We start from the raw sequence: 20,950 nt of genomic DNA on the forward strand, positions 1-20,950 counted from the left end.
CTATGAAACTTCGCATTAACATTCCGGGCTAGATGTACTATGCAAGCTCCATGATGTGACAAAGGAAACACCCTCTTCTTCGCGGTGTATATTGACGGGCACCTATCTGAAATTATGGTCAGGCTCTTACTATCAGCAACGATTCGTTCTAATTTCTCAAAAAACCAAGTCCATGAGTCTTCGTTCTCACTGTCCACAACAGCAAAAGCAAGCGGAAACACCTGGAAATTAGCATCTTGTCCACTCGTGGTCAAAAGAACTCCATTATACTTCCCATTCAAATGAGTCCCATCCATAACAATAACACGCCTAAGCTTCTTAAAACCTTCTATGGAAGCCCCAAAAGCCAAAAACATATACAAAAACCTTTCTCTACCATCTTCAACCACTTCAGTTTTAATATCGGTTATAGTACCAGGATTCGCTTCTTTTAAAACATGGAGATAACAGGGAAGATCCTCGTAAGACTCATCATCAGGACCAAATATTCCTTCCAAAGCCTTCCCCTTTGCCCTATGACATTTGCGGTAGGACGCATCGACCCTCAATTCTTCTAATACCATCTGCTGGAGATCCAAAGGTTCCGGTCCTTTAGTAGGATCCCTGAACTTCGATTTGTACACTGCTGCAATCACCTTCGAGGTTGCTTTCTTTAGGTAATTGGACCTAGTCTCTATTGGGCATGTGTGTTCTAGATTAGCTTTCCTGATCACATAGTACCCGGATTCTTTCATTTCACAAGCTAGTACCCTCCAGTCACACCTATCTCCAGAACAACTAACTACAAACGACTCTTTCTTGGTCGTCGTCTGCGTGAAGTGAAACCTGTTCTTGATGGCGTATATAGCTAAAGCTATCTGGCAATCCTCTTTATTTGCAAAAACCTTACCCTTATAGATACCTTTCCCATCATCCTCATAATCAAGATCCGGTATTTCAGAACTAACATAATCTGTGTCGTCAAACAGAGGAGGAATTTCAAACTCCTCGTCATCTATATCTTCTAGCCTGCGACCATCCAGTGCAGTTGCAACTCCCTGACCACGACCACCTGTCCACGTGGTTACATCAACATATTCACCATCAACTACTCCGACCTGTTCCAGACCACCAGTTGTCCTCACTTTATTCTCCTCTTTTAAAGGAACAGCTCCGTTAACTAAGACAGTGTGATCAAAACAGGAGTTTGTGTTACACATAACCTCCACCACGTTCACCCGACCAAACTGATCGCCAATGAAATTCCCCCAAAACTCTTTATCATAGCTCCTTGGGCTCACAGCTACATCGGCTAAAACAGATTCTTCTTCTTCGTCTACATCTTCAAAACTATCTTCCAAACCGTCAATTTTTTCAACACAACCTAATTGTGTACTTGTCATCCCACGACCAACCCCATCTTCTACACCCTTACTGCCCTTCATCTTTCCCTCTATTTCTGCCAACTCAGCCATATATTCTTCATCAACCTGGCTTGTTTCAAAAGAAAATGGCTTCGAACCGGCTGTTGAGGCTTCCCCTAAAAACCCTTCTTCACTACCGCTGTTACTAAGCCCAAACGAAGAACCCGAACTACGTCTCTTCCGACTTTCCTCTCTCCAATCGGAAACCTCAGCATCGTTACCCATTCCTCTCTTCTTAACCTCCTCAAATGTTACAAATAAATTCAACCCACAGTTCTGACTAAGCATCTGAATATAATACTGAAGTCCTAAATTCGTTGTCACAACCACCGGAGGCGTCCTCACCCCCGTCGTCAAATCCATAAACGTTGGTATGCAGTAACTCAGATTAGCCTTCTTCTCCACCAATCCGAATTCACCAACGACAGAAACTTCTAACTCTCCTAACGTTGTGGTCGAAGACAGTGGAACAACACGCGAGAGAAGTTTATTGTCAACTTTGAATCCCCAAACGCCGTCGTCAGAACAGCTCCAGCTACCGGATATTACCACACAAAAACTCGGATCTTCACCCTGCATCACAAATCAAAGGAAGATATCAAACCCATCCACGAACATCAAACAGAGTTGCATTAATACGACCCTATCCACACAACGTAAACCCTACCTGCGCAGCCATGTTTCGTTCACGGGGACACAAACCTACATTCAACTTATGTCTCCTATCCACAAACAATCTTCAAATCTAACAAGGAGCATACATCCAACGGTGGAGAACAAAGAGAGGTAAGTAAGGTAACTTTTAAGAAGAGAGGTAAGTTGTTAGTAAGGGCAAAAATGTAAAAGAAAAGTGGACACATAAGCAAAAAACTTGGAAAAGTATACCATGAATGGAAAGTATGTTTTTGTGACAGAACTCACACCCAAAATGGGTTTTCATGACATTTTCCCTTATCTTATTTACATAAAAAAAAATGTTTCTATTCAACAAAACATTAAACATTTCCTAGTAACTCAACAAGTAGATTGTAACATCTTAAAATTGTAGGGTCCATATATCCGGTAGTAGTCGCACTATCTTTTAATTCTCAATCTTTTATATAAACACATTTATTGTTAACTAATTGACCAAATATTATGTACATAAGTTACTGAAAATGCTATATACATTATCAAAAAATGATTATACTTAACCAAATATTACATCAGTCATTTTTCATGATAGAGTCATGAAATATTCAACAACTTTCTTAGAGACCCAATAAACCGATCATAACATCTTAAACTTGTAGGACTCACCTATTATATTGTATTACCAGTTAACTAACATTTGGATTTAAAATATATATTTACTTGATTATCTATTGACCTTAATTATGAAATCTAATCATCTCATTGTGTTATTAAAAATTCATAATATTCAGTGCTTTCCAAAAAATAATTTGTTGTTGTTCAATACTTTGTTTTTTTGTTGTTGTCAACATATATCACATAAGTTTGAATCCGAGTTTTGACACATCAATCATACTAGTACAAATCACTAACATCAACTTGTTTACTTAACCTTAAACCCTTCCATTAAAACTTAATTATATTCCATGAGTGTTTAAAAAAGCATAATCCAATCAAACCCTCCCATGAATACCTCTACATTACATTACATAGTATGAGTTCTTTGAGAGGGATTTATTCGAATACTTATCTTAAATTTTGTAAATCTCAGTACCCTCCAGGACTAATAGACCCTTTAAACACGAAAAGAGTGTCACCATTTTCAACACCATGCCAACGAAGGCTACAATTCTCTCGCATAATCCGTTGCTTGTGTACGAATATATACTCGTCTCTTGGCAACGTCTTGTTAGCTTGTAAACCTTCTCTCATCTCCGAGATAGTACAAGTTTCGTTAATCTCGACAGGGATCCTCGCACCGTTGAATAAACTTGATGACGTCTGCACCAAGAAACAGAGTTCCTTCACCGGAGCGACGTCTTTCGCACGGTTGATTGACTTGAGGAACACCACTATCTCTGAGAATTCACTGATTCCGTATTCGTTTAGGTTTCGATAATCGTCGGCTAGCTCAATCCCAGAATAGTACAACTGCATTCGCTTTATCGGTGTATTCTCCATAATGTGAATCTTGTTCTTCAAGCTACTCACCTGTGAAACATTTGTATCTTGTTAATCAAGAAAGCTCAAACCCCTGTTATAAGATGGGACGTAAACACGTTGCGCTTTACCGTTTCGGTTCTGTCTACTTCGACGGTGAACTTGACGGTAACGTCGATTTTTTTATCGGCGGGGACTATAAAAGACGGTGCCGTGAAAAAGGGGGTGACGGTGAGGTCGATTCTGGTGCCGTCAGAGATGATCGGATAATCTTCCATGTCGAGACCGTCGAGGAGTTCCCAACAAGAGACAAAGAGAGTTAAAGAAGATGTTGGAATCTGAAGAAACTGTCCTAAGCGTTTCTTGATCTCCAACACAGATTCTTGCTCGCTAATTTCCATGGTGAATTCTTGGCTGTAAGAAACAATTGTCACTATCATGTTTTCAGATTCAAAAATTGTGTTTTTTTTTTGTATGTTTATGGGAAGAAAGAACTATGATGATTCCACAATGCCACATGTATATTATATACACACAGAAAAAAAAAATAGTGATAATAATACCTATACACAGACACATATATATATAGTGGAGAATGCAAGTTGTTGGACTGCATAAGATATTCATGATAGTTTTTGAAATGTTTAGTTGGGTGACTTGGGTCTTGTGTATGTATATGTGTGTTTGCGTCTGTTACAACACTATGGTTCTGTTCGTGATAGTAACTGAATTTGGCATGAGATTCGATTGGGTATTTTTCAGTAGAATTAATAAATAGGCAAAATAGTGGAAACTTACAAAAGAATTATAGATATATCTGTAAATTTAAAAACTTTATATTTTATTATGAGAGACAGGAAAATTATGATTGCAATAAAAAAAATAAAAATAAAATTAGTATAGTTGAGTTGAGAGACATGAGAAGGGAAATAATTGATTTGTATATATAACTTCTGGTGAAATTATTCATCCTAAAGCCATATAAAATCAATAAAATCATGACAGCTTAAGTTTATAACAGTTATTGAAATTTATGTCATCATCTGTTATTTGCCTACGTTTTTATTCTCCTCATGAGAAACTCACTCTTACCTTTGAGATTATTTACTTATTATTATGATGCATGCCGGCAATTATGGCCACCCCGGCGACTACAACCACCACATATCTTAAAATATTCTTCAAAGTATAAGTTGAATTAATTGTCGGTAACTCCAGCAGCTCCTTCATCTGCAAAAATACCATTAGTACATTGATAGGGAACAATTATGGCATTTGTTTTGAAATGAAATTTGTAAACTGAAGAAAAATGTAATTACTAACCTTAATAGGTTGTTTCCAGTTCTTCTTGATACCTTGTAGATGCCCTCTACCGACAACTGCCACGACCGAACTATGCTCACTTGCAACTCTGAACAATAAAGATGCCATGTACCTGAGATACAATGCAATTTTTGCAAACAGATTAGGAAAAAAAAAAACAGGATACCCAAGTCAGATGAACTGTTGACATTTTCCAATATTTTGATGATGAATGAGCACCTTAACAGCTAATTCAACACAACGATTACTAATCATGCGAAATCAAACTGCTATATTAGAGAGGAATAGAAATACGAACTTATCTCGCTCATGCACAAGTGTCTCCATGAGTGATGGGAATTCCTTGCTCATTTCTTGAATCACCAATGTCAGCATATCCACATCGTTCATGTCTTTCAGCTAAAAGCCATCCAATTTTTATCGTCACTAATATATTTTCACTTTTATTGAATCACTTAAATGGGAGATAGGAAGCAAATGACTTTTTTTTTTACCATCTTCTCAAGTTCTTCAGAATCGGGCAGAAAGACAGCTTGAAATACTATGCCGTACAGTAGTTTTATTTTGTGCCATAAAGGCATCTTACCCCATGTTCTCGTTAACGTGATCTGCTTCAAGGAAATACAAAAAGAAATTGAATACTCTCACTGGAACAAAAAATTTAAAAAAAAAAAAGAAAAAAGAATCAAACATGTCAGAGATTGCAATTCATAACATTTCTATTAAGAAAGATTTAAAACTAATATGTGAACACCAAAGTGAGATCACCTGTACTGGACGATCCCCAAAGACCACCTTGCCACCATATTTCATTGCCTCTTCACATGCCACACGAAACTCAGCACCAGGAAAAACATCAAGCTTATTGGCCATCTAAACATCAAAAGCCATGGGTAAAATATTATTGGTATGGAAATTCCATTTAAGCTACAATTAATCAAAGAAAATCTAAACCAAGGAAGCAATGCCTTTGCAAGTAACCATCCGTAAACTATTCCAAATAGGTTGTGGTTCCTCTTCCACATGCCTATCATTTCCATCAGAGACGGCGCCTCGAAAAAAAAAAAATCACACCATGCCAGAATTAAAAATCATGGATAGAAGAGCTAATAAAACCATAGATAACTATGCTGAAGTTCAATGAAAACGAATGTTTACTAAACAAAAGGAAAGGCGAGTAATAAAAAATAAAAAAATTTAAATAAGGAAAGGCGATAAAAGAGGCGATTAGGGTTTCTTGCGTTCTTGTCACGTATGGTGCCGTCGGCGGTTTCCCCGAGCCGTCTTCCGGTGGAGGGCGGGGGCGAAAAGGAGGGAGATCATGGAGAAGGGATCTCTGAGAAGGTTGTGGAAGTCTCGTCGGAGGGCAGTCAAGTAAAAGAGGGATCTAAGGGTTCTAAGGCAGTGTCGTCGCAACAGCCTGTGGTGGGGGCTCCTACTGGAAAGCGAATCTTTCTGCAAGCTGCACAAAAACGAATGTTTACTAAACAAAAGTTTCCAGTTTCGGAGGTCGATGGAAAGTCGAAGGTTGTAGTACCGCGGGAGGTCTTTGAGGACGCAAAGCCCTTGTGGGAGGATTTTCTGGTGGGGAAATTTGCAGACGCAAAGGCTCCTCATGTTGGCAAGATTCATATGATAGTAAATAAGATCTGGAGGCTTGGGGATCGTACATCATTGATTGACGTTTATGCTGTGAATGAGTCTACAGTCAAGTTCCGGATACGAAGTGAGGGTTTGCGGCATAGGGTGTTGAGTCGTGGCATGTGGAACATTGCGGATCTACCTATGATTGTCTCAAAATGGTCTCCCTTTACTGAGGAGACTCAGCCAGCTATGCAATCAGTTTCATTATGGGTCAAGCTCAAGAACGTTCCACCCACTTTGTTTACAGAGAAGGGTTTGGAGTTTCTTGCGAGTGCAGTAGGGGAGCTGATTCGGTTGCATTCCAACACTGACGAGTGTGTTAGTTTTGATGAAGCTCAAATCATGGTGAAAGCGGATCTCACAAAGGCTTTGCCTTGGGAGTACATCATCTCGGGTGAGGAGGAGGGAGAAGTTGAAACTACTGTTCTGTACAGTTATCCTTGGCTCCCACCTCGTTGTTCTAACTGTCATCGCTGGGGACATCTTAGCACTACGTGTTTGTCTCCCGGGGCAGATCCCTCTCCACAAACTAAATCAGTGGACCCTACCATCAGGACTACTAAGCCTCAATCCTCTGTTCCTCCTTCAGCTCTTGGCTCTGAGAGGGAGGTGGTGCTTCCGGCTCTCATTACTGCGACTCCGATCCCTGCTTCTGAGAGTTTGACAGCAGAGCCTCTAGTTCCCGGCTCTGTGAGTCAGTTAGGGGTGCCTCAGGGTGCGACTAACATGGCTTCAGGAGAAGTCACTGTGACAAATGAATGGATTACGCCGAAATCAGCTGGCAGGGTTAGTCCTATTAAGCAGAAGGAGCTGTCGGATTTAGGAGCAGGTTCGCTGCTAAAAAACTCTTACTCTGTTCTTGGGGAGGCAGAGGATGCCAACCAATATTCTGTAGAGGTTCAAGGGGATGTTGATCAGCAGGAGGTTGGGGTCTCTGTTCCACAGTCTAGGGAAGAGAATCAAGAGGATCCTAAGGCTCCCATCCAACGCACTGGGGCAGCTGTAAAGCAGGATGCACAAGCGCTGGTACAGCTCAGGACGTATTTGCCTCGGGGCACAAAAACGGCAAAGAAGCGAAATTCAACTCTTTCTACTCAATCCACCAGGACTAACCCTGGAGATCAGAGTAAGAAGGCCCCTCTTAAGCATTAATGTCAGGTTTCTCTTGGAATGTGCGCGGTCTAAACAAATCTTCAAAACATTCCGTAATAAAACAGTGGTTGGAGGGGAATAGGTTTCAGTTTGGTTGTTTGTTGGAGACTAGGGTTCGAGAAAGCAAGGCGTTGAGGTTGGGCAGTCATTTGTTTCCGGGTTGGTCTATATTAACGAATTATGAGTTCAATAGTAGGGGTCGCATTTGGGTTATGTGGAAGGACACGGTGCGGTTGGATCCGTTTTATAAGAGTGAGCAGCTAATTACTTGTTCTGTGAAGCTTGATGATACAACGGAAGAGTTTTTCTGTTCATTCGTCTATGCTCTGAATACAGTCGAGGCTCGTAAAGTATTATGGGAGGAGTTGCGTGAGCACCATAACTCGCCCATTGTACATAGTAAGCCTTGGATTATATTGGGTGATTTTAATGAAACGTTGGACCTGGTTGAGCACTCTAGAGTTGATGCTCGACCGCTAATATCAGGGGGTATGCGTGATTTCGAAGCGGTAGTTAACCATTGTTCTCTTGCCGACATGGCTTACCACGGACCTTTGTTCACATGGTGTAATAAAAGGGATAATGATTTGATTCTAAAAAAGTTGGATCGTGTCCTAGTTAATCCTGCATGGACAAGAGAGTTTTCCCAGGGTTACAGTGTTTTCGCTGCAGGAGGATGCTCTGATCACTTGCACTGCCGGGTAATGATAAAGAGGGATCTAGCTAATCCTGCTCACAGGAGAAAGCCTTTTAAGTTTGTTAATCTTCTGACTGAGATGGAGGATTTCCGACCGCTAGTGGCTGGGTACTGGAGAGAAACTCAGCCTCTGTTTCTATCTACGTCCTCACTCTTCCGGTTCTCAAAAAAACTAAAGGGGTTAAAGCCAGTTCTGCGGAGTTTGGCGAAGCGTCGATTAGGTAATTTGGTGAAGAAGACTAAGGATGCTTTTGAAGACTTATGCAAAAAGCAACAAGCAAACCTTACAAACCCCTCTCCTACGATGATGGCTGAGGAGAATGATGCTTATAAGCGCTGGGAGTTCTTAGCGGGCTTGGAGGAGAAGTATCTAAAACAAAAGTCGAAGTTGCATTGGTTGAAGGTGGGGGACCGTAATAATAAAGCTTTTCACAGAGCTGTTACTGTGCGAAAAGCTTCAAATTCTATTAAGGAGATTATGGGACCTGACGGACGAATGGTTGTGAGAGCTGAGGAAATAAAAGTTGAAGCTGAAAGGTACTTCCGGGCGTTTCTGCAGACAGTTCCGACAACTTTTGAGGGCACAACAGTGGAGGAGATGGAGCTCTTACTACCATTCCGCTGTTCTGCAGCAGATCAACAGAGTTTAACTAGAGAAGTTTCTGGGGAGGAAATAAAAAAGGTCCTTTTCTCCATGCCTAATGATAAGTCACCTGGTCCTGATGGTTTCACTTTGAAATTTTATAAAGCAACTTGGGAGATTTTGGGAGCAGAGTTTGTCCTGGCTGTGCAATCTTTTTTTGCTAAGGGTTTTCTGCCTAAAGGTATAAATTCTACCATACTTGCTTTAATCCCTAAGAAAGTCTCTGCACAAGAAATGAAAGACTATAGGCCCATCTCTTGTTGTAATGTGATCTACAAGGTTATTTCGAAGATCATTGCTAATCGACTTAAGAGAGTGCTTCCAAAATTTGTCTCTAGTAACCAGTCTGCATTTGTGAAGGATCGTTTGTTGATTGAGAATGTGCTGTTGGCTACTGAACTTGTGAAGGACTATCATAAAGATTCCATCTCTGGGCGCTGTGCTATAAAAATTGACATTTCAAAAGCGTTCGATTCAGTACAGTGGTCGTTCCTCTCTAAAGTCCTCTCTGCATTGCATTTTCCACTGATGTTCATCCATTGGATAATGTTATGTGTCACTACTGCATCATTCTCTGTTCAAGTAAATGGTGAGCTGGCAGGGTTTTTCAGAAGCTCTCGGGGGCTTCGTCAGGGCTGCTCCTTATCTCCGTATTTGTTCGACATATGCATGGATGTGCTCTCTAAATTATTGGATAGGGCGGCAGGTGAGCAGTTGTTTGGATATCACCCTCGGTGTCGTTCACTTGGTCTTACTCATCTTAGTTTCGCCGATGATCTTATGGTTTTGTCGGATGGTAAAGCAAGATCTATTGAGGGTATTATTGGAGTTTTCACTAAGTTTGCTCAGCTCTCTGGCCTCAATATCAGCTTGGAGAAATCCACTATGTTCTTGGCAGGGGACATCGACCATCGACCTGACTCTGCATCGCTTCCCTTTGTCATAGGCTCTTTGCCGGTTAGATATTTGGGGCTTCCCCTTGTCACCAAGTGTCTTACCACCTCCGACTGTGCCCCTTTACTTGAACAGATCAGGAAGCAGATTGGCTCTTGGACAGTTCGCTCTCTCTCTTTTGCTGGTCGCTATAATCTGATATCCTCTGTTCTCTGGAGTGTTTGCACATTTGGATGGGTGCGTATAGATTGCCTAGGGAGTGTCTCGACGAGATCAACTCCCTGTCTTTGGCGTTTCTCTGGTCTGGCATGGAGATGAGTACTAGAAAGGCGAAGGTGGCGTGGGAGGTTGTTTGCAGACCGAAATGTGAGGGTGGTCTTGGCTTAAGATCTTTGCATGAGGCTAATGTTGTATGTTGTTTGAAGTTGATATGGAGGCTAGTTTCAAAAGGAGACTCTCTATGGGTTCAATGGGTTTCTGCAAATCTGCTGAAGCAGGATTCCTTCTGGTCAATCAAGAATACTACAAGTCTGGGTTCGTGGATATGGGTAAAACTCTTAAAGTACCGTGATCTTGCAAAGTCTTTCTGTAAAGTGGAGATTGGGAATGGGGAAAACACATCTTTTTGGTTCGATAATTGGTCAGGCTTGGGTACGCTTGCTGATGTGGTAGGAAACAGAGGTGTTCTAGATTTGGGGATCAGCTGGCAGAGCTCTATGGCAGCGGCGTGGTCTCGCCGTCGGTCTAGGCGGCACCGAGCAGACCATCTCAATATCATAGAGGATTGTCTGTTACTTAAGTGGCAGCAACGTCAGGAGCAGGAGGATAGAGTACTCTGGAGAGGGAAAAATGATGTTTATCGACATAAGTTTTCAACTCGTGACACTTGGAACCATACTCGTACTACATCAAGCACGGTGTCATGGCATCAGGGAATATAGTTTGGTCATGCAACGCCTAAGTACTCATTTTGTGTCTGGCTGGCGGTTCTGGATCGGTTGTCAACTGGTGCTCGTATGGTTGCGTGGAATGGGCAAGCAGCGGGACTTTGTGTTTTCTGTCAGCTTACTTTAGAAACACGGGATCATCTCTTCTTTGCTTGTCCGTTTGTCTCGACTGTGTGGTCTGCTCTCGCTAAAGGCCTGCTGCAGACATTTTATACCACGGATTGGTCCCTCCTTCTTGCTCACATATCTACCTCGAATCTTCAGCTGGTGGAAAGTTTTCTAATCCGCTACTTATTCCAAGTAGTGGTTTATACGGTCTGGAGGGAACGAAATGGTCGTAGGCATGGTGAGCCACCGAAGCCTGCGGACACCATCATTGCGTGGGTTGATAGGCAGGTCAGAGACCAGCTTCTTGCCATAGGTTTAATGGGGGATCGGCGATATGATGAAGGGTTTCAACTCTGGATGCAATCTCGAGCCTAACACCTCTTATCTATTCTAATATTTTCAACACATTTATTCTTCAAACTATGTTGCACAAGTTGTAAAAACGTTTTATTTTTCTTTTGAATATAATTTAACATTAAATTCAAAAAAAAAAAGTTCAATGAAAACATTGGCCATTCTCTAATAATAGAATTTTGACACATATAGAGACACCAATAGTGATTATCATCTTCTAGCAAAAGAAAGAACGATAACCATAAAATGCCAAGTAAACTGAAGTGGGCATAATAAGAACCTCCTTCAAAGCCTGAGGGTTGAGAATAGACAATCGACTTGTACATAACTCCACGAAGACGACCTGAAAATCATCAGCCAAATACTAAGAGCTGGATAAAAAAAATTGAAGATATATAATAACACTTCAGTCTTCAATGAACTGTTTAGGAGAAGAACCTGTGGTTTCAATGAGCTAATTACAGCTTCAACTTCTCGACATGATTCCTACCAAACAAAAAAAATGCAAATATGAAAACAACGAGGGAAAGAGTTGCAAACAAAGGAGGCTGCAACAGAGCAGAAAACAACGAAACAAATCTCAAGTACGTAAACCCTATCTTCCTCAATTTTTTCATTCAATAAATCAAAACCATTCATCTTTTAGCCCAACGTTACATAATCAGTCACCAAATCCAAGTTTCAATTCATGAACAGCAATTTCTGATTATGGAACCAAACAAGGATAGTATACCTGTGATACATGAGCAGTACCAACCAAGTACACATCACAAGATCCACCTTCAACTGTGGAATCGCACGTTAGAACCATAACGCATTTCGTAAATTCCTCAGGCACCTCCAACTTCTCCGTCGTCTCCTCCACCGCATTCGCTACACCAGCACCGCAGATATCATCTTCACCACTGTTATCACCGATCGAGTCGTCACCGCTAATCACTGAACTGTCGTCGCTATCTTCTTCCTCCTCGATACACTCCTCCTTCTCAACAATCACTATGCTGCTGTCCATGTTAACGAATTCCTCTCGAGATTGAACCTCCGGCATGTCCATCGTCAGCTCCATTTCTCACGACAAGGATCAAGGAAGCAGTGGCTCAATCGGTAAATTCGAAGGTTTTGAAGGACGGAGAGAGAGAGAGAGAGGGAGAGAGAGGGAGAGAGAGAGAGAGAGAGAGAGAGAGAGAGAGAGAGAGAGAGAGNGAGAGAGAGAGAGAGAGAGAGAGAGTCAGAGTCAGAGAGGAAACGTTACGAGCTATTAAGCCAAATAGCAGAATCGTCTGATCGTCGACGGAGGTAACGCTTACAGTTTTGTTGTTTTTTGAACAAACGGTGAAAAGGTTATTTTATTTCCTTACCAGTTACCACTATATGGTTGAAGTTAAAAAAACTCTTATTCGAAAGTTTTTTTTTTTGAATTTATTTAAAAGTTTCTTTAATAATAAAAATCTCTTCGATTCTATTACTAATTATGGATGTAATTTATAAATACAAATTAATTGAAAATAAGGGGATTCCTTTTGAAATTAAAGTAAAATATTGTTGTATTTGGAATTAGATTGTGGTCAAATTAATATTTTTGAGTATATAGAGCAGTATGTATATTTGGTATGCAAATTCATTAACTTACCTTTTAATTAAAGAAACATATCAGTCAATTTTTTTTGGAGATTCTATTTACCCCTTATATCACTTTAGTCAACCTATTTTATTTTACCAAAACAAGCACTAACATTTCTTCTCCTAACAGTCAAAGGAAATTTAATAACACAATCTTTGTTGTAATTTTTAACTGCCAAATTGAAGGAAATTAGGATAATGTATAGATACAATTGTTGAATAATGAAAACATATACTGTACTAAGAGTATTTTTTTAAAAAAGTAGACCATTCGGTTCAATACTTTTTCTTTTGTTGGTTGTATTTCAGGCTTACAGCTTTGGTTTATGACAATAAGACCGGAATCTGATTCGATTATCTCTTTAGACTTTTTTTGGTACCAAAGAATACCTGTTTTAGGAGCTAAGAATGTGAGGACGTTGTTGCCAGAAACATTGGTCGATAATGTTAGAATGGTCTACGACCACTTCTTCTTCCACTTGCTTGCCTGAAACTTCTCCATTCTCCTCTGTAACACGTTCCTGCATGATCTCAATGTAAAAACTAATTTAGACAGTTTTTTTTTTGATGCTCTGCATAGACACGAACACTCTAAATCAAAACTGACAAAAGAGAAATAAATTTTAGAGGACCCTTCTTTTCTTCACTCTAATAAAGTAATAAGATTTTGCTAGAAAACACTAGAATTTCGGAGTACGATAACAAAAGTACCTTTAGGCGGAAAACGGAAGAACCCATGCGGAAGATTAAAGGTAATGAATTGTACTCAATTCCAAATTGCTGGCTAAGTAACTCGTTTTTCTCTCGTGTTTGGGTACCCTGAAACAGAGCCAAATCCCAAATGTTAAGTGACAAACCAATTTAGTCAATGAACTTAAGAGCGAGCATTGGCTACTAGACGAGGACATATAACAAAGCACCTTTAAGTAATCTTGGGCTTGAGTTTTGCTTTTTCCAGACTTAACAAGCATCCAGAAACATGTATTGTACTGATTATTGATGTGGCCTGCAAGACAAAACGAAATTGCTGAAGGGAAGCATCCAACTCAAACTAACGATACTATATCTCTCAGGAGAGACGAGTGAATCATTAATCACACAATACTCACAGTCGACTTGTCTCCAAGCTAGATAATCCAGGAGAATCTCTGATGTTGGATAGCATACAGCTCGTCCATCAAATGATGGAGGGTACTTCAATTCTTTGTGAGGGAAGAAATCTTCCCATCTTATCACGTATGCAGACGTAAAGAAGGATACAATTGCAGATATTATCTTACTGCAATAAGATAGATATTTGAAACTAAGTTATATGGTCAACAGTGGAAAAGAACAAGAAAAAATTTAGGAAATACATGATAAAATTTATTCTCCACATAGAAACTTAAGGGGATAGAAATCTAGTTTCACCTGGACTGTCTTTTGTAAAGCTCAGATTCCTTCCTCAGAACAAAGCTACAAACCACAGATGAACTCGAGATTAATATCAAGAAATGTAAAGTTGATTTAAAGGTGCTGAGAGTTACATACCTGTACTCATCACTAACCCCATAGGCAAAGGCAATATCCTGAAACTCCTCAAGAACAGCCACTGCACATGAATTCATAAGTTTCAGAGCTTGCTCATCATTTGGCTTCTCAAATACATGAGCTTCAGAGAATCTATCAAAAATCAAGCAAGCTCCATGAGATTCACTTACAACACAACGACGATAGTAATTATTCAAGCACTAGGCAGGTGTTTTACACAAGAACACAAGAACGACTGTATAAGTTCTACAATTCTACTTCTCTGTAAGTGATACTAGCACTACACAAACGCAATCGCAATGTAAGAAACAGGCTGACCATAGCAGTGAAAAGTGTATAAACTCGTAATATAGCATTGTATCTGAAATAAATCCTAGGGAACATAAATTTTTAACAAGTCTAAGGCTTCCATGCAAGACACATTGTCTATCAATGAAAAAAGACGGACACTAAAAAGCATATTACCTGTGAAAATGGCAGCCATCAATCCTAACCACAACCCAAGTTAAAGGTAATAATCTATTCTCAAACTGAAACGACTTAACATAATCCGGTTCAATTTTGCCAATGTCTTGTACAAAATGTCCAAGATCCTTATGAAGAGAGGAGTGCTCATTCCAAAAGCTTCTTCCGGCAATACTTTCTGAATGCACTAAAGTTTCCCTTCTCCTCAATCGCTTTACAGGATTTCCATTCTCATCATGCTTTACAGTTTCTTCCACCTGGAAAAAATTCAACAAAAATACCACACATAACGAAACATACATTAAACCTGACCAATCTGAAACAAGAGAACATCTGACTTTCATGTTTAACTATTTAAATTGATTTTCTACTGAACATGCAAGATGCAGCCACACAGGACTATATAAATTTACAAGATTTCAAGAAACTGATATTTCCGATTCAAAAAACATACAATGGACACCGATCAAAATCACTGAATAAAATGAACTTGCTGATCTTCCTAAAGATTCAGCTTAACAATTGAAAGCTCTAAATTTCTACATACATATGTATGCAACACATCTCAAAGCAAGCATAATATAATAGAAAAATCACCTTCGTCTTAAAAAGGCATGACCCTTGACGAAACAATACAGGAAGCATTTTATAATTAATACCAAATTGCTGGAAGAGAAGCTCATTTCTCTGTTGTTTCTGAGTATCCTGCATCAATATGAAGTAGTGTGATCATACAATAAAATATGATTACTATAAAACCATAATCTATATCAAAAATTCTAATCATAGTGCTAAATACTTTCCGTGGCAAAAAAAAAAAAAAACAGCATAGCTCCTACCAAAAAAAAAAAAAACATAGACAACACACCTTCAAGAGCTCATGTGTTTCACTTAAGGTCTTTCCACTTTTTACTAACATCCAAAAACATGTATCATACTGATTAGTGATGTGGCCTGCAACCAAAAACAATGGAAGCTGTAAGAAGATCTAGATGCAAACTCCAACAAGTATAAATAATGTCCAGAACGTAGATCAAGAATTTTTTTTTTTTTTTTTTTAAATCCCATAGAATGTTAAGAGGTCTTACAGTCAAGTTGTCTCCACGCAAGGTAAACTTGAAGAACTTCTACTGATGCACAACTTACAACTTTGGAAGCGAATGAAGGACTATATTCTAATTTTCTATGAGGGAAGAAATCTTTCCATCTCGTCACATAGACCGCAGCAAAAAAGGAGGCTACCAAAGACAGAATCTTACTGCATATGAAAAAAAAAAAGTTAAAGTAGATGTCAAAAACATACAGAAGAAAACTAAACATAACACTTCTTTATCTCCCAAAATCGTACTAACCATATAACAAATAAATAAATAAATCAGATGGAATACCTAGCTCGCCTCTGGTAGAAACTTGATGTTTTCTTGAAAACAAAGCTACAATGATTATATGAAAACAAGAAAACCCCTGTCACAGATACGAATCAAAAACTAAAAGACAAAGTAAACTACGGTACCTACCTGTACTCGTCGCTATATCCGTACGCAAAGACTATATCGGGATACTCTTCCAAAACCGCAGATGCACATGAATTCATCAAATTTAAAGCCGTTTCATCATTAGGCTTCTCAAACTTGTGAACTTGGGCGAATCTAACAGTAGTAATTAAGAAGTGAAAGGGAGTAAGGAAACACAAATGTACACTGTTGGAATTAGAGAATTTTGCTGGTACCTGGAAAAATCACGGCCATCAATGCGGATGACTATCAGATTGGGAAACATAACTTCGTCTTCCACTTCGAAGGACTTCACGTACTCGTACTTACTATTCGCCATGTCCTCCGAATTTTCCAGAAACCAATGGACTTCCTTCGGTTTATTCTTTGATTCTACTCTCACTTAAGAGAATCCGATACTTTATACTTCCACTGCCTACAATTATTATAGGGTTTATGGAGATTACATGCAAGTTTGTGGCGGAGATGGCGGATGTCCTGGTGGCGACGGCGGGAGTAGTGGGTTGGGGGCGAGGGGGTGGGGGGTGTAATTAGAGAGTTGTTGATCTGGGGAAATTGAAAATTTTAATAGGAAGGGGATAGAAAACAAAATAAAATAAAAGTTCCGGGTACATTTAAAATAAATGATGAATCATTAGACAAAAATCGAATTTTAGAAAATCGTTGGTAAATGGACTCACGGGCAAAGAGTAATCTCAGTGAATTGTGAAAATAAACTCGTTACCCGTTGGTAAAAAGTAAAATAGCTTCTTCTGATATTTTTACTAGGATTTCGTTTATGCAAATTGCAAAGAGGTTATTTTCTGTGCCTGGAAACAATAAATAAGTGGAGCAAATGAGGACTCTTTCTTCAACCTAGCTATATTATCGGAGGAGACATTGACCATGTACATTTATGTGTGTCTTTGAGGAATACAAAATCTATCACTCTAAATATCGAATTTACAAGTGATATATTTTTTTCCTATAGAGAGAAAACATTATTGACATTTTAACCACTCGGTCGTCGCATGGAGGACCATTGACTAGAAGAAATCAAATAACCATCCTGAGTTATGGTTAATTAGTTACGTTTTTTTTTCTTTGTCACCAATGTGGGTGATCATTTCAATCGAGGGGAATTGGGTTGTATAACCCAAAAAAAAACTATAATTCACAAACTAACCATCAATTAATTATATTTTCTATATTTATGTATTAATGACAGTTTTTGCCAGTTTTTGCCCTAGTTATTTTCTTCTCATCACTACCACCATCTCCTACCACCATCACCATCACCTCTTTACCACCATTATCACTAGGGTTCTCAATGTACTATCCTTTAGAGTTTAGATTTCCTCTAACCACTACCGCTGGACCACCGCTGGAGAACTGCCGGGCAACTGCTGGAGAATCGCCTGAGAACCGCCGGACCACCACTGGAGAACCATCAGACCACCACCGGAGAACCACCGGAACACCGCAGAATACCACTGTCTTACCATCGGACTACCGTCCACTACTATCGCCGTCTATCCCTGTCCACTATTACCCTTAAATCAAAAAACCCAAAATAATAATTTACCCTATCCTTAATTCTATTTTTCTAAATTTTTTTAATAAATAACTATATTATTTGTTAGTTTTTTTTGGCTACTCAGCTAATTCAGCGTTTAAGCCATTTGTACAATAACAATTAAGTACTCTATAACGCAACATAATCTAATTTGTCGACCAAAAGAAAACAGTGCTGGCATTGACTTTTTTTTTCTTTAAACGTCATGGTGTTTTTATTAACGTATATATAGTAGTATTTTTTTCACGTAGAAATTTTCAAATGAGATTTAAATAATTAAAAATGGAAAATTTCAGAAAACGTTCATTATTTCATATATAGAGAGCTACGGACTGTATCAATTAATTTGTAGATAATTTATTTTATAAACAAAATCTAATACTATAATTAGGAGATATTATTGCCTTGAGATAACGTAAATGACTTGCTTAAGTCAATAACTTGCATAAGCCGTTGACCAAAAGCCAAAACTTTGTTTTCTTTTAAAACAAACTTTTTGTTGCTATTAATCGCCACAACGTTTCGTTTCCTTTTCTCGGACCCTTTTTGCATCTTAAAATAGTTCTCTCGGAGTGGTATCAAATTTAAAGAAAAAAGGTGGACTTTATTTGATTGTTCCTTTTTCTGGGTTTTGCCCTTCGAAGTCTTCTTCCTTAATTCTTACAACGTATAATTTTGATCTGCTGTCCTGTCTCTTGAATTGTTCATAGAGGAAGAACTCAATGCAATTTACATTTTGGACGTTTTCGGGAGGGAAATTAAATGAGCTCTTTTCCTTTTTTTTATTCATTAGTTTTTTTTTTCCGCTAAAATACAAAAGAGAGGTTTTTAATTTCTCATATCTCCGATTTTAGTGAAGTCTCTCTTTCGGCCGCTTCAATTTTAATAAAGTCATCAACTTTTTTTTGTGATTCAGATTAAATCTTTGATGGGGTTTGCTAGATTTTTTGTTTTCTTCAGCAAAAACCGATTAGGATTAACAATATCTCGATGCGGTTGTTCATGTTGAGCAGTGTGTGCGACGCCGCCTCCTCCTTCAGTTTCAGAGTAGGAAGCAAAAGGGTTTTGAATTTCTCAATTCTTATGTTGAGAGCAGTGTGAAGCAATCGGCGAGAAAATAAGGTACCATTTGTCTTCTTCTTCGTTGGAAAAGGCTTTCACTTTCATGGTTGTTATACAGTAGTTTAGTTGAATTTTGTAAGAGTTCAGTTTTTTTTTTAAGCTATGTCATTGGTTTCAGAAACAAAACGAGACAGAGGAAGGTTTTTTTTTGTCTTTGGCATCTATGTTTGGGGGTGTCTTGTCTGTGCCTGTGAATAATCCTCACTTGCGCAAATCTGCTAGTAGACACATCGTCACTAATCTTGGTTCGAGCTATTTACTCTCTTTTTGGTTTGTTATCCTTTGGCTACCAGAAAAGAATCAAGTAATTTTGAGTACCTTTTTTTTTTTTTCTGGATGGTTTGCTGTATTCTTCGACAGGAGATAATGACTTGAAGAATGCAAGTTTGTTTCTAAGTGCATTTGCGAAACTCCGAACTCCTGTCTTCCTTCAAAGTCTCAAAGTATTCTTCATTTTTTTTGCTCTGTGTTCCTAGACTTTTTCTTTAGAGTTTGATTTTGTAGCACGTTTGTTTAATAATACATGGAAGGAGCTCCCTTGCTTGGTTTCATAGTTTCTCGCTGACTTTAGATTCGCAATCTTGACTCTCCAGGTTGCTCTGTATATTGGTGGTCTTTATGTTTGTGGAAAGGTTGGATTTTGAATTCTTGTTCTTGCAAAAAATGACCTTAGCTTTTGATTTGAAGCCATCGTTTGAGTTTTCAGTTTTGGCAAATATACAATAATGTTAAAAACTTGCAGATTGGATGGGAATCTGTAATGAAAATGGGAATAGAATCGCGAGAACTCTTCTTCTATGAGACATTTCTGTATTATAACCCTCTCCTTCTCATTGTAAGTTCATTTTCCTCTCTAATTACTAAGGCAAAAAGATTTACGTGTGTCTCCTGATGTATGCTATTTTGTATAGACACTGATGGTCTGGCTCTGGGGTGTTAATTTGTGGGTCTTTTCTCGTTCTGGAGTCGATTATGCAGCAATCTTTTTCCTAGGACCAGATCATCTTAGTCACAGAGAGATATGGAAGGTATACAATTCTTAGTCATATCATTTGTACATATTTTTCTTTTCATCTGATTACATTTTATGTAACCGGTGTGTCACAGTGTGCCAGGTGGATGACAATAGCTACATTGACTAGCATGACTGCATATCTGTATCTATACTCACACGGAGACGTAAAGTTGGCTGCATCTCAACCAGTGTAATAGATGCATCTTCTCTTATCTTAAAGTTGTTTAAAAGAAATTTTGATTCTATTTGTTCATGGAACAACCTTTTTCGGATGTTTTCAGGTAGTTTTGTATTTCTCAGCTGTGATCATTTTGATAATCCCTTTCGATATCTTCTACATGTCGTCTCGCTACTACTTGCTTTGGACATTTTCGCGAATACTCTTCCCGGTGCAGGTAAAAAGTAGTGCTGTTGTTTCTGTTGAAGACTTCCTTACATCATCTAATTTTCATTTTGGTGTATCACGAACAGGCAGTGACTTTCTCGGACTTCTTCCTAGCTGATATCTTGACTTCTCTGTCAAAGGTAACACACTTGTTTATCCTTCCTCTATATATTGAATGGAATTGTTGGAATAACAACAAATTTCTTGTGCAGGTTTTATCGGACTTAGAACGTTCAGTATGTCGCATGGTCCATCGACAGGTCAGTGAGTTTCCCTCTTCCTTATGATTGCATTATCCATTCCATATTCAGTGAATCTGATATGTTTCATTGTAGGTTGCTACTATTGCATGGTTTGAAGCCGATTCGGTTTGTGGGAGTCATTCCACTGCAATTCCCTTGGTTCTCGTTCTACCTTATCTTTTCCGGCTGTTCCAATGCATTCGTCAGTACAGAGATAGCAAGGAC

At 38.9% G+C, this 20,950-nt stretch overlaps 4 protein-coding genes across 5 annotated transcripts; 1 reads left to right on the forward strand and 3 right to left on the reverse strand.

Annotated features, from left to right (window-relative positions):
* LOC104700224 lies at positions 3,057–4,630 on the reverse strand. 2 transcript variants are annotated; one of them, XM_010415709.2, is made up of 3 exons: positions 4,608–4,630; positions 3,647–3,929; positions 3,057–3,566 (listed from the first exon to the last, which is right to left on the reverse strand). In XM_010415709.2, exons 2-3 carry the CDS (start codon positions 3,914–3,916, stop codon positions 3,123–3,125), a joined length of 714 nt encoding a protein of 237 aa, XP_010414011.1. In that variant the 5' UTR covers positions 3,917–3,929; positions 4,608–4,630; the 3' UTR covers positions 3,057–3,122. The 2 variants fall into 2 exon arrangements, with proteins under 2 accessions (XP_010414011.1, XP_010414009.2); XM_010415707.2 differs by lacking the exon at positions 4,608–4,630 and having other exon boundaries at positions 3,647–3,931.
* On the reverse strand, positions 4,505–12,428 carry LOC104700223 (traB domain-containing protein-like). Its single transcript, XM_010415706.2, has 9 exons — positions 12,011–12,428; positions 11,716–11,763; positions 11,558–11,620; positions 5,807–5,890; positions 5,607–5,711; positions 5,333–5,446; positions 5,137–5,237; positions 4,839–4,950; positions 4,505–4,745 (listed from the first exon to the last, which is right to left on the reverse strand). The coding sequence occupies exons 1-9, from the start codon at positions 12,341–12,343 to the stop codon at positions 4,620–4,622; spliced, it is 1,086 nt and encodes a 361-aa protein (XP_010414008.1). The 5' UTR covers positions 12,344–12,428; the 3' UTR covers positions 4,505–4,619.
* LOC104700225 (tRNA(His) guanylyltransferase 2) lies at positions 13,078–16,954 on the reverse strand. The gene is made up of 13 exons (XM_010415710.1): positions 16,622–16,954; positions 16,410–16,541; positions 16,281–16,325; positions 15,981–16,150; positions 15,761–15,846; positions 15,490–15,597; positions 14,893–15,149; positions 14,428–14,559; positions 14,308–14,352; positions 14,007–14,176; positions 13,818–13,903; positions 13,609–13,716; positions 13,078–13,418 (listed from the first exon to the last, which is right to left on the reverse strand). Exons 1-13 carry the CDS (start codon positions 16,723–16,725, stop codon positions 13,293–13,295), a joined length of 1,569 nt encoding a protein of 522 aa, XP_010414012.1. The 5' UTR covers positions 16,726–16,954; the 3' UTR covers positions 13,078–13,292.
* Positions 18,643–20,943, forward strand: LOC104700226. Its single transcript, XM_010415711.2, has 11 exons — positions 18,643–19,083; positions 19,202–19,328; positions 19,444–19,526; positions 19,677–19,715; positions 19,826–19,918; positions 19,995–20,111; positions 20,191–20,288; positions 20,380–20,493; positions 20,570–20,623; positions 20,696–20,743; positions 20,819–20,943. Exons 2-8 carry the CDS (start codon positions 19,247–19,249, stop codon positions 20,381–20,383), a joined length of 516 nt encoding a protein of 171 aa, XP_010414013.1. The 5' UTR covers positions 18,643–19,083; positions 19,202–19,246; the 3' UTR covers positions 20,384–20,493; positions 20,570–20,623; positions 20,696–20,743; positions 20,819–20,943.

This window comes from Camelina sativa, chromosome 7 (genome assembly GCF_000633955.1).
Source record: "Camelina sativa cultivar DH55 chromosome 7, Cs, whole genome shotgun sequence".
Lineage (NCBI taxonomy): Eukaryota > Viridiplantae > Streptophyta > Magnoliopsida > Brassicales > Brassicaceae > Camelina > Camelina sativa.

Excerpts from the sequence above, each read along its gene's own strand:
- LOC104700224 (XM_010415709.2), bottom strand. The coding sequence starts at position 3,916 with ATGGAAATTAGCGAGCAAGAATCTGTGTTGGAGATCAAGAAACGCTTA. Across the intron at positions 3,567-3,646 it reads AAGTAGACAGAACCGAAACG|GTGAGTAGCTTGAAGAACAA; the intron begins GTAAAGCGCAAC and ends AATGTTTCACAG.
- LOC104700223 (XM_010415706.2), bottom strand. The coding sequence starts at position 12,343 with ATGGAGCTGACGATGGACATGCCGGAGGTTCAATCTCGAGAGGAATTC. Across the intron at positions 11,764-12,010 it reads GTACTGCTCATGTATCACAG|GAATCATGTCGAGAAGTTGA; the intron begins GTATACTATCCT and ends TTTGTTTGGTAG. Across the intron at positions 5,891-11,557 it reads ACCCTCAGGCTTTGAAGGAG|GCGCCGTCTCTGATGGAAAT; the intron begins GTTCTTATTATG and ends TTTTTTTTCGAG.
- LOC104700225 (XM_010415710.1), bottom strand. The coding sequence starts at position 16,725 with ATGGCGAATAGTAAGTACGAGTACGTGAAGTCCTTCGAAGTGGAAGAC. Across the intron at positions 16,326-16,409 it reads GGATATAGCGACGAGTACAG|CTTTGTTTTCAAGAAAACAT; the intron begins GTAGGTACCGTA and ends TAATCATTGTAG. Across the intron at positions 15,847-15,980 it reads TGCGTGGAGACAACTTGACT|GCCACATCACTAATCAGTAT; the intron begins GTAAGACCTCTT and ends TTTTGGTTGCAG.
- LOC104700226 (XM_010415711.2), top strand. The coding sequence starts at position 19,247 with ATGTTTGGGGGTGTCTTGTCTGTGCCTGTGAATAATCCTCACTTGCGC. Across the intron at positions 19,329-19,443 it reads ACACATCGTCACTAATCTTG|GAGATAATGACTTGAAGAAT; the intron begins GTTCGAGCTATT and ends ATTCTTCGACAG. Across the intron at positions 20,112-20,190 it reads GTCACAGAGAGATATGGAAG|TGTGCCAGGTGGATGACAAT; the intron begins GTATACAATTCT and ends GGTGTGTCACAG.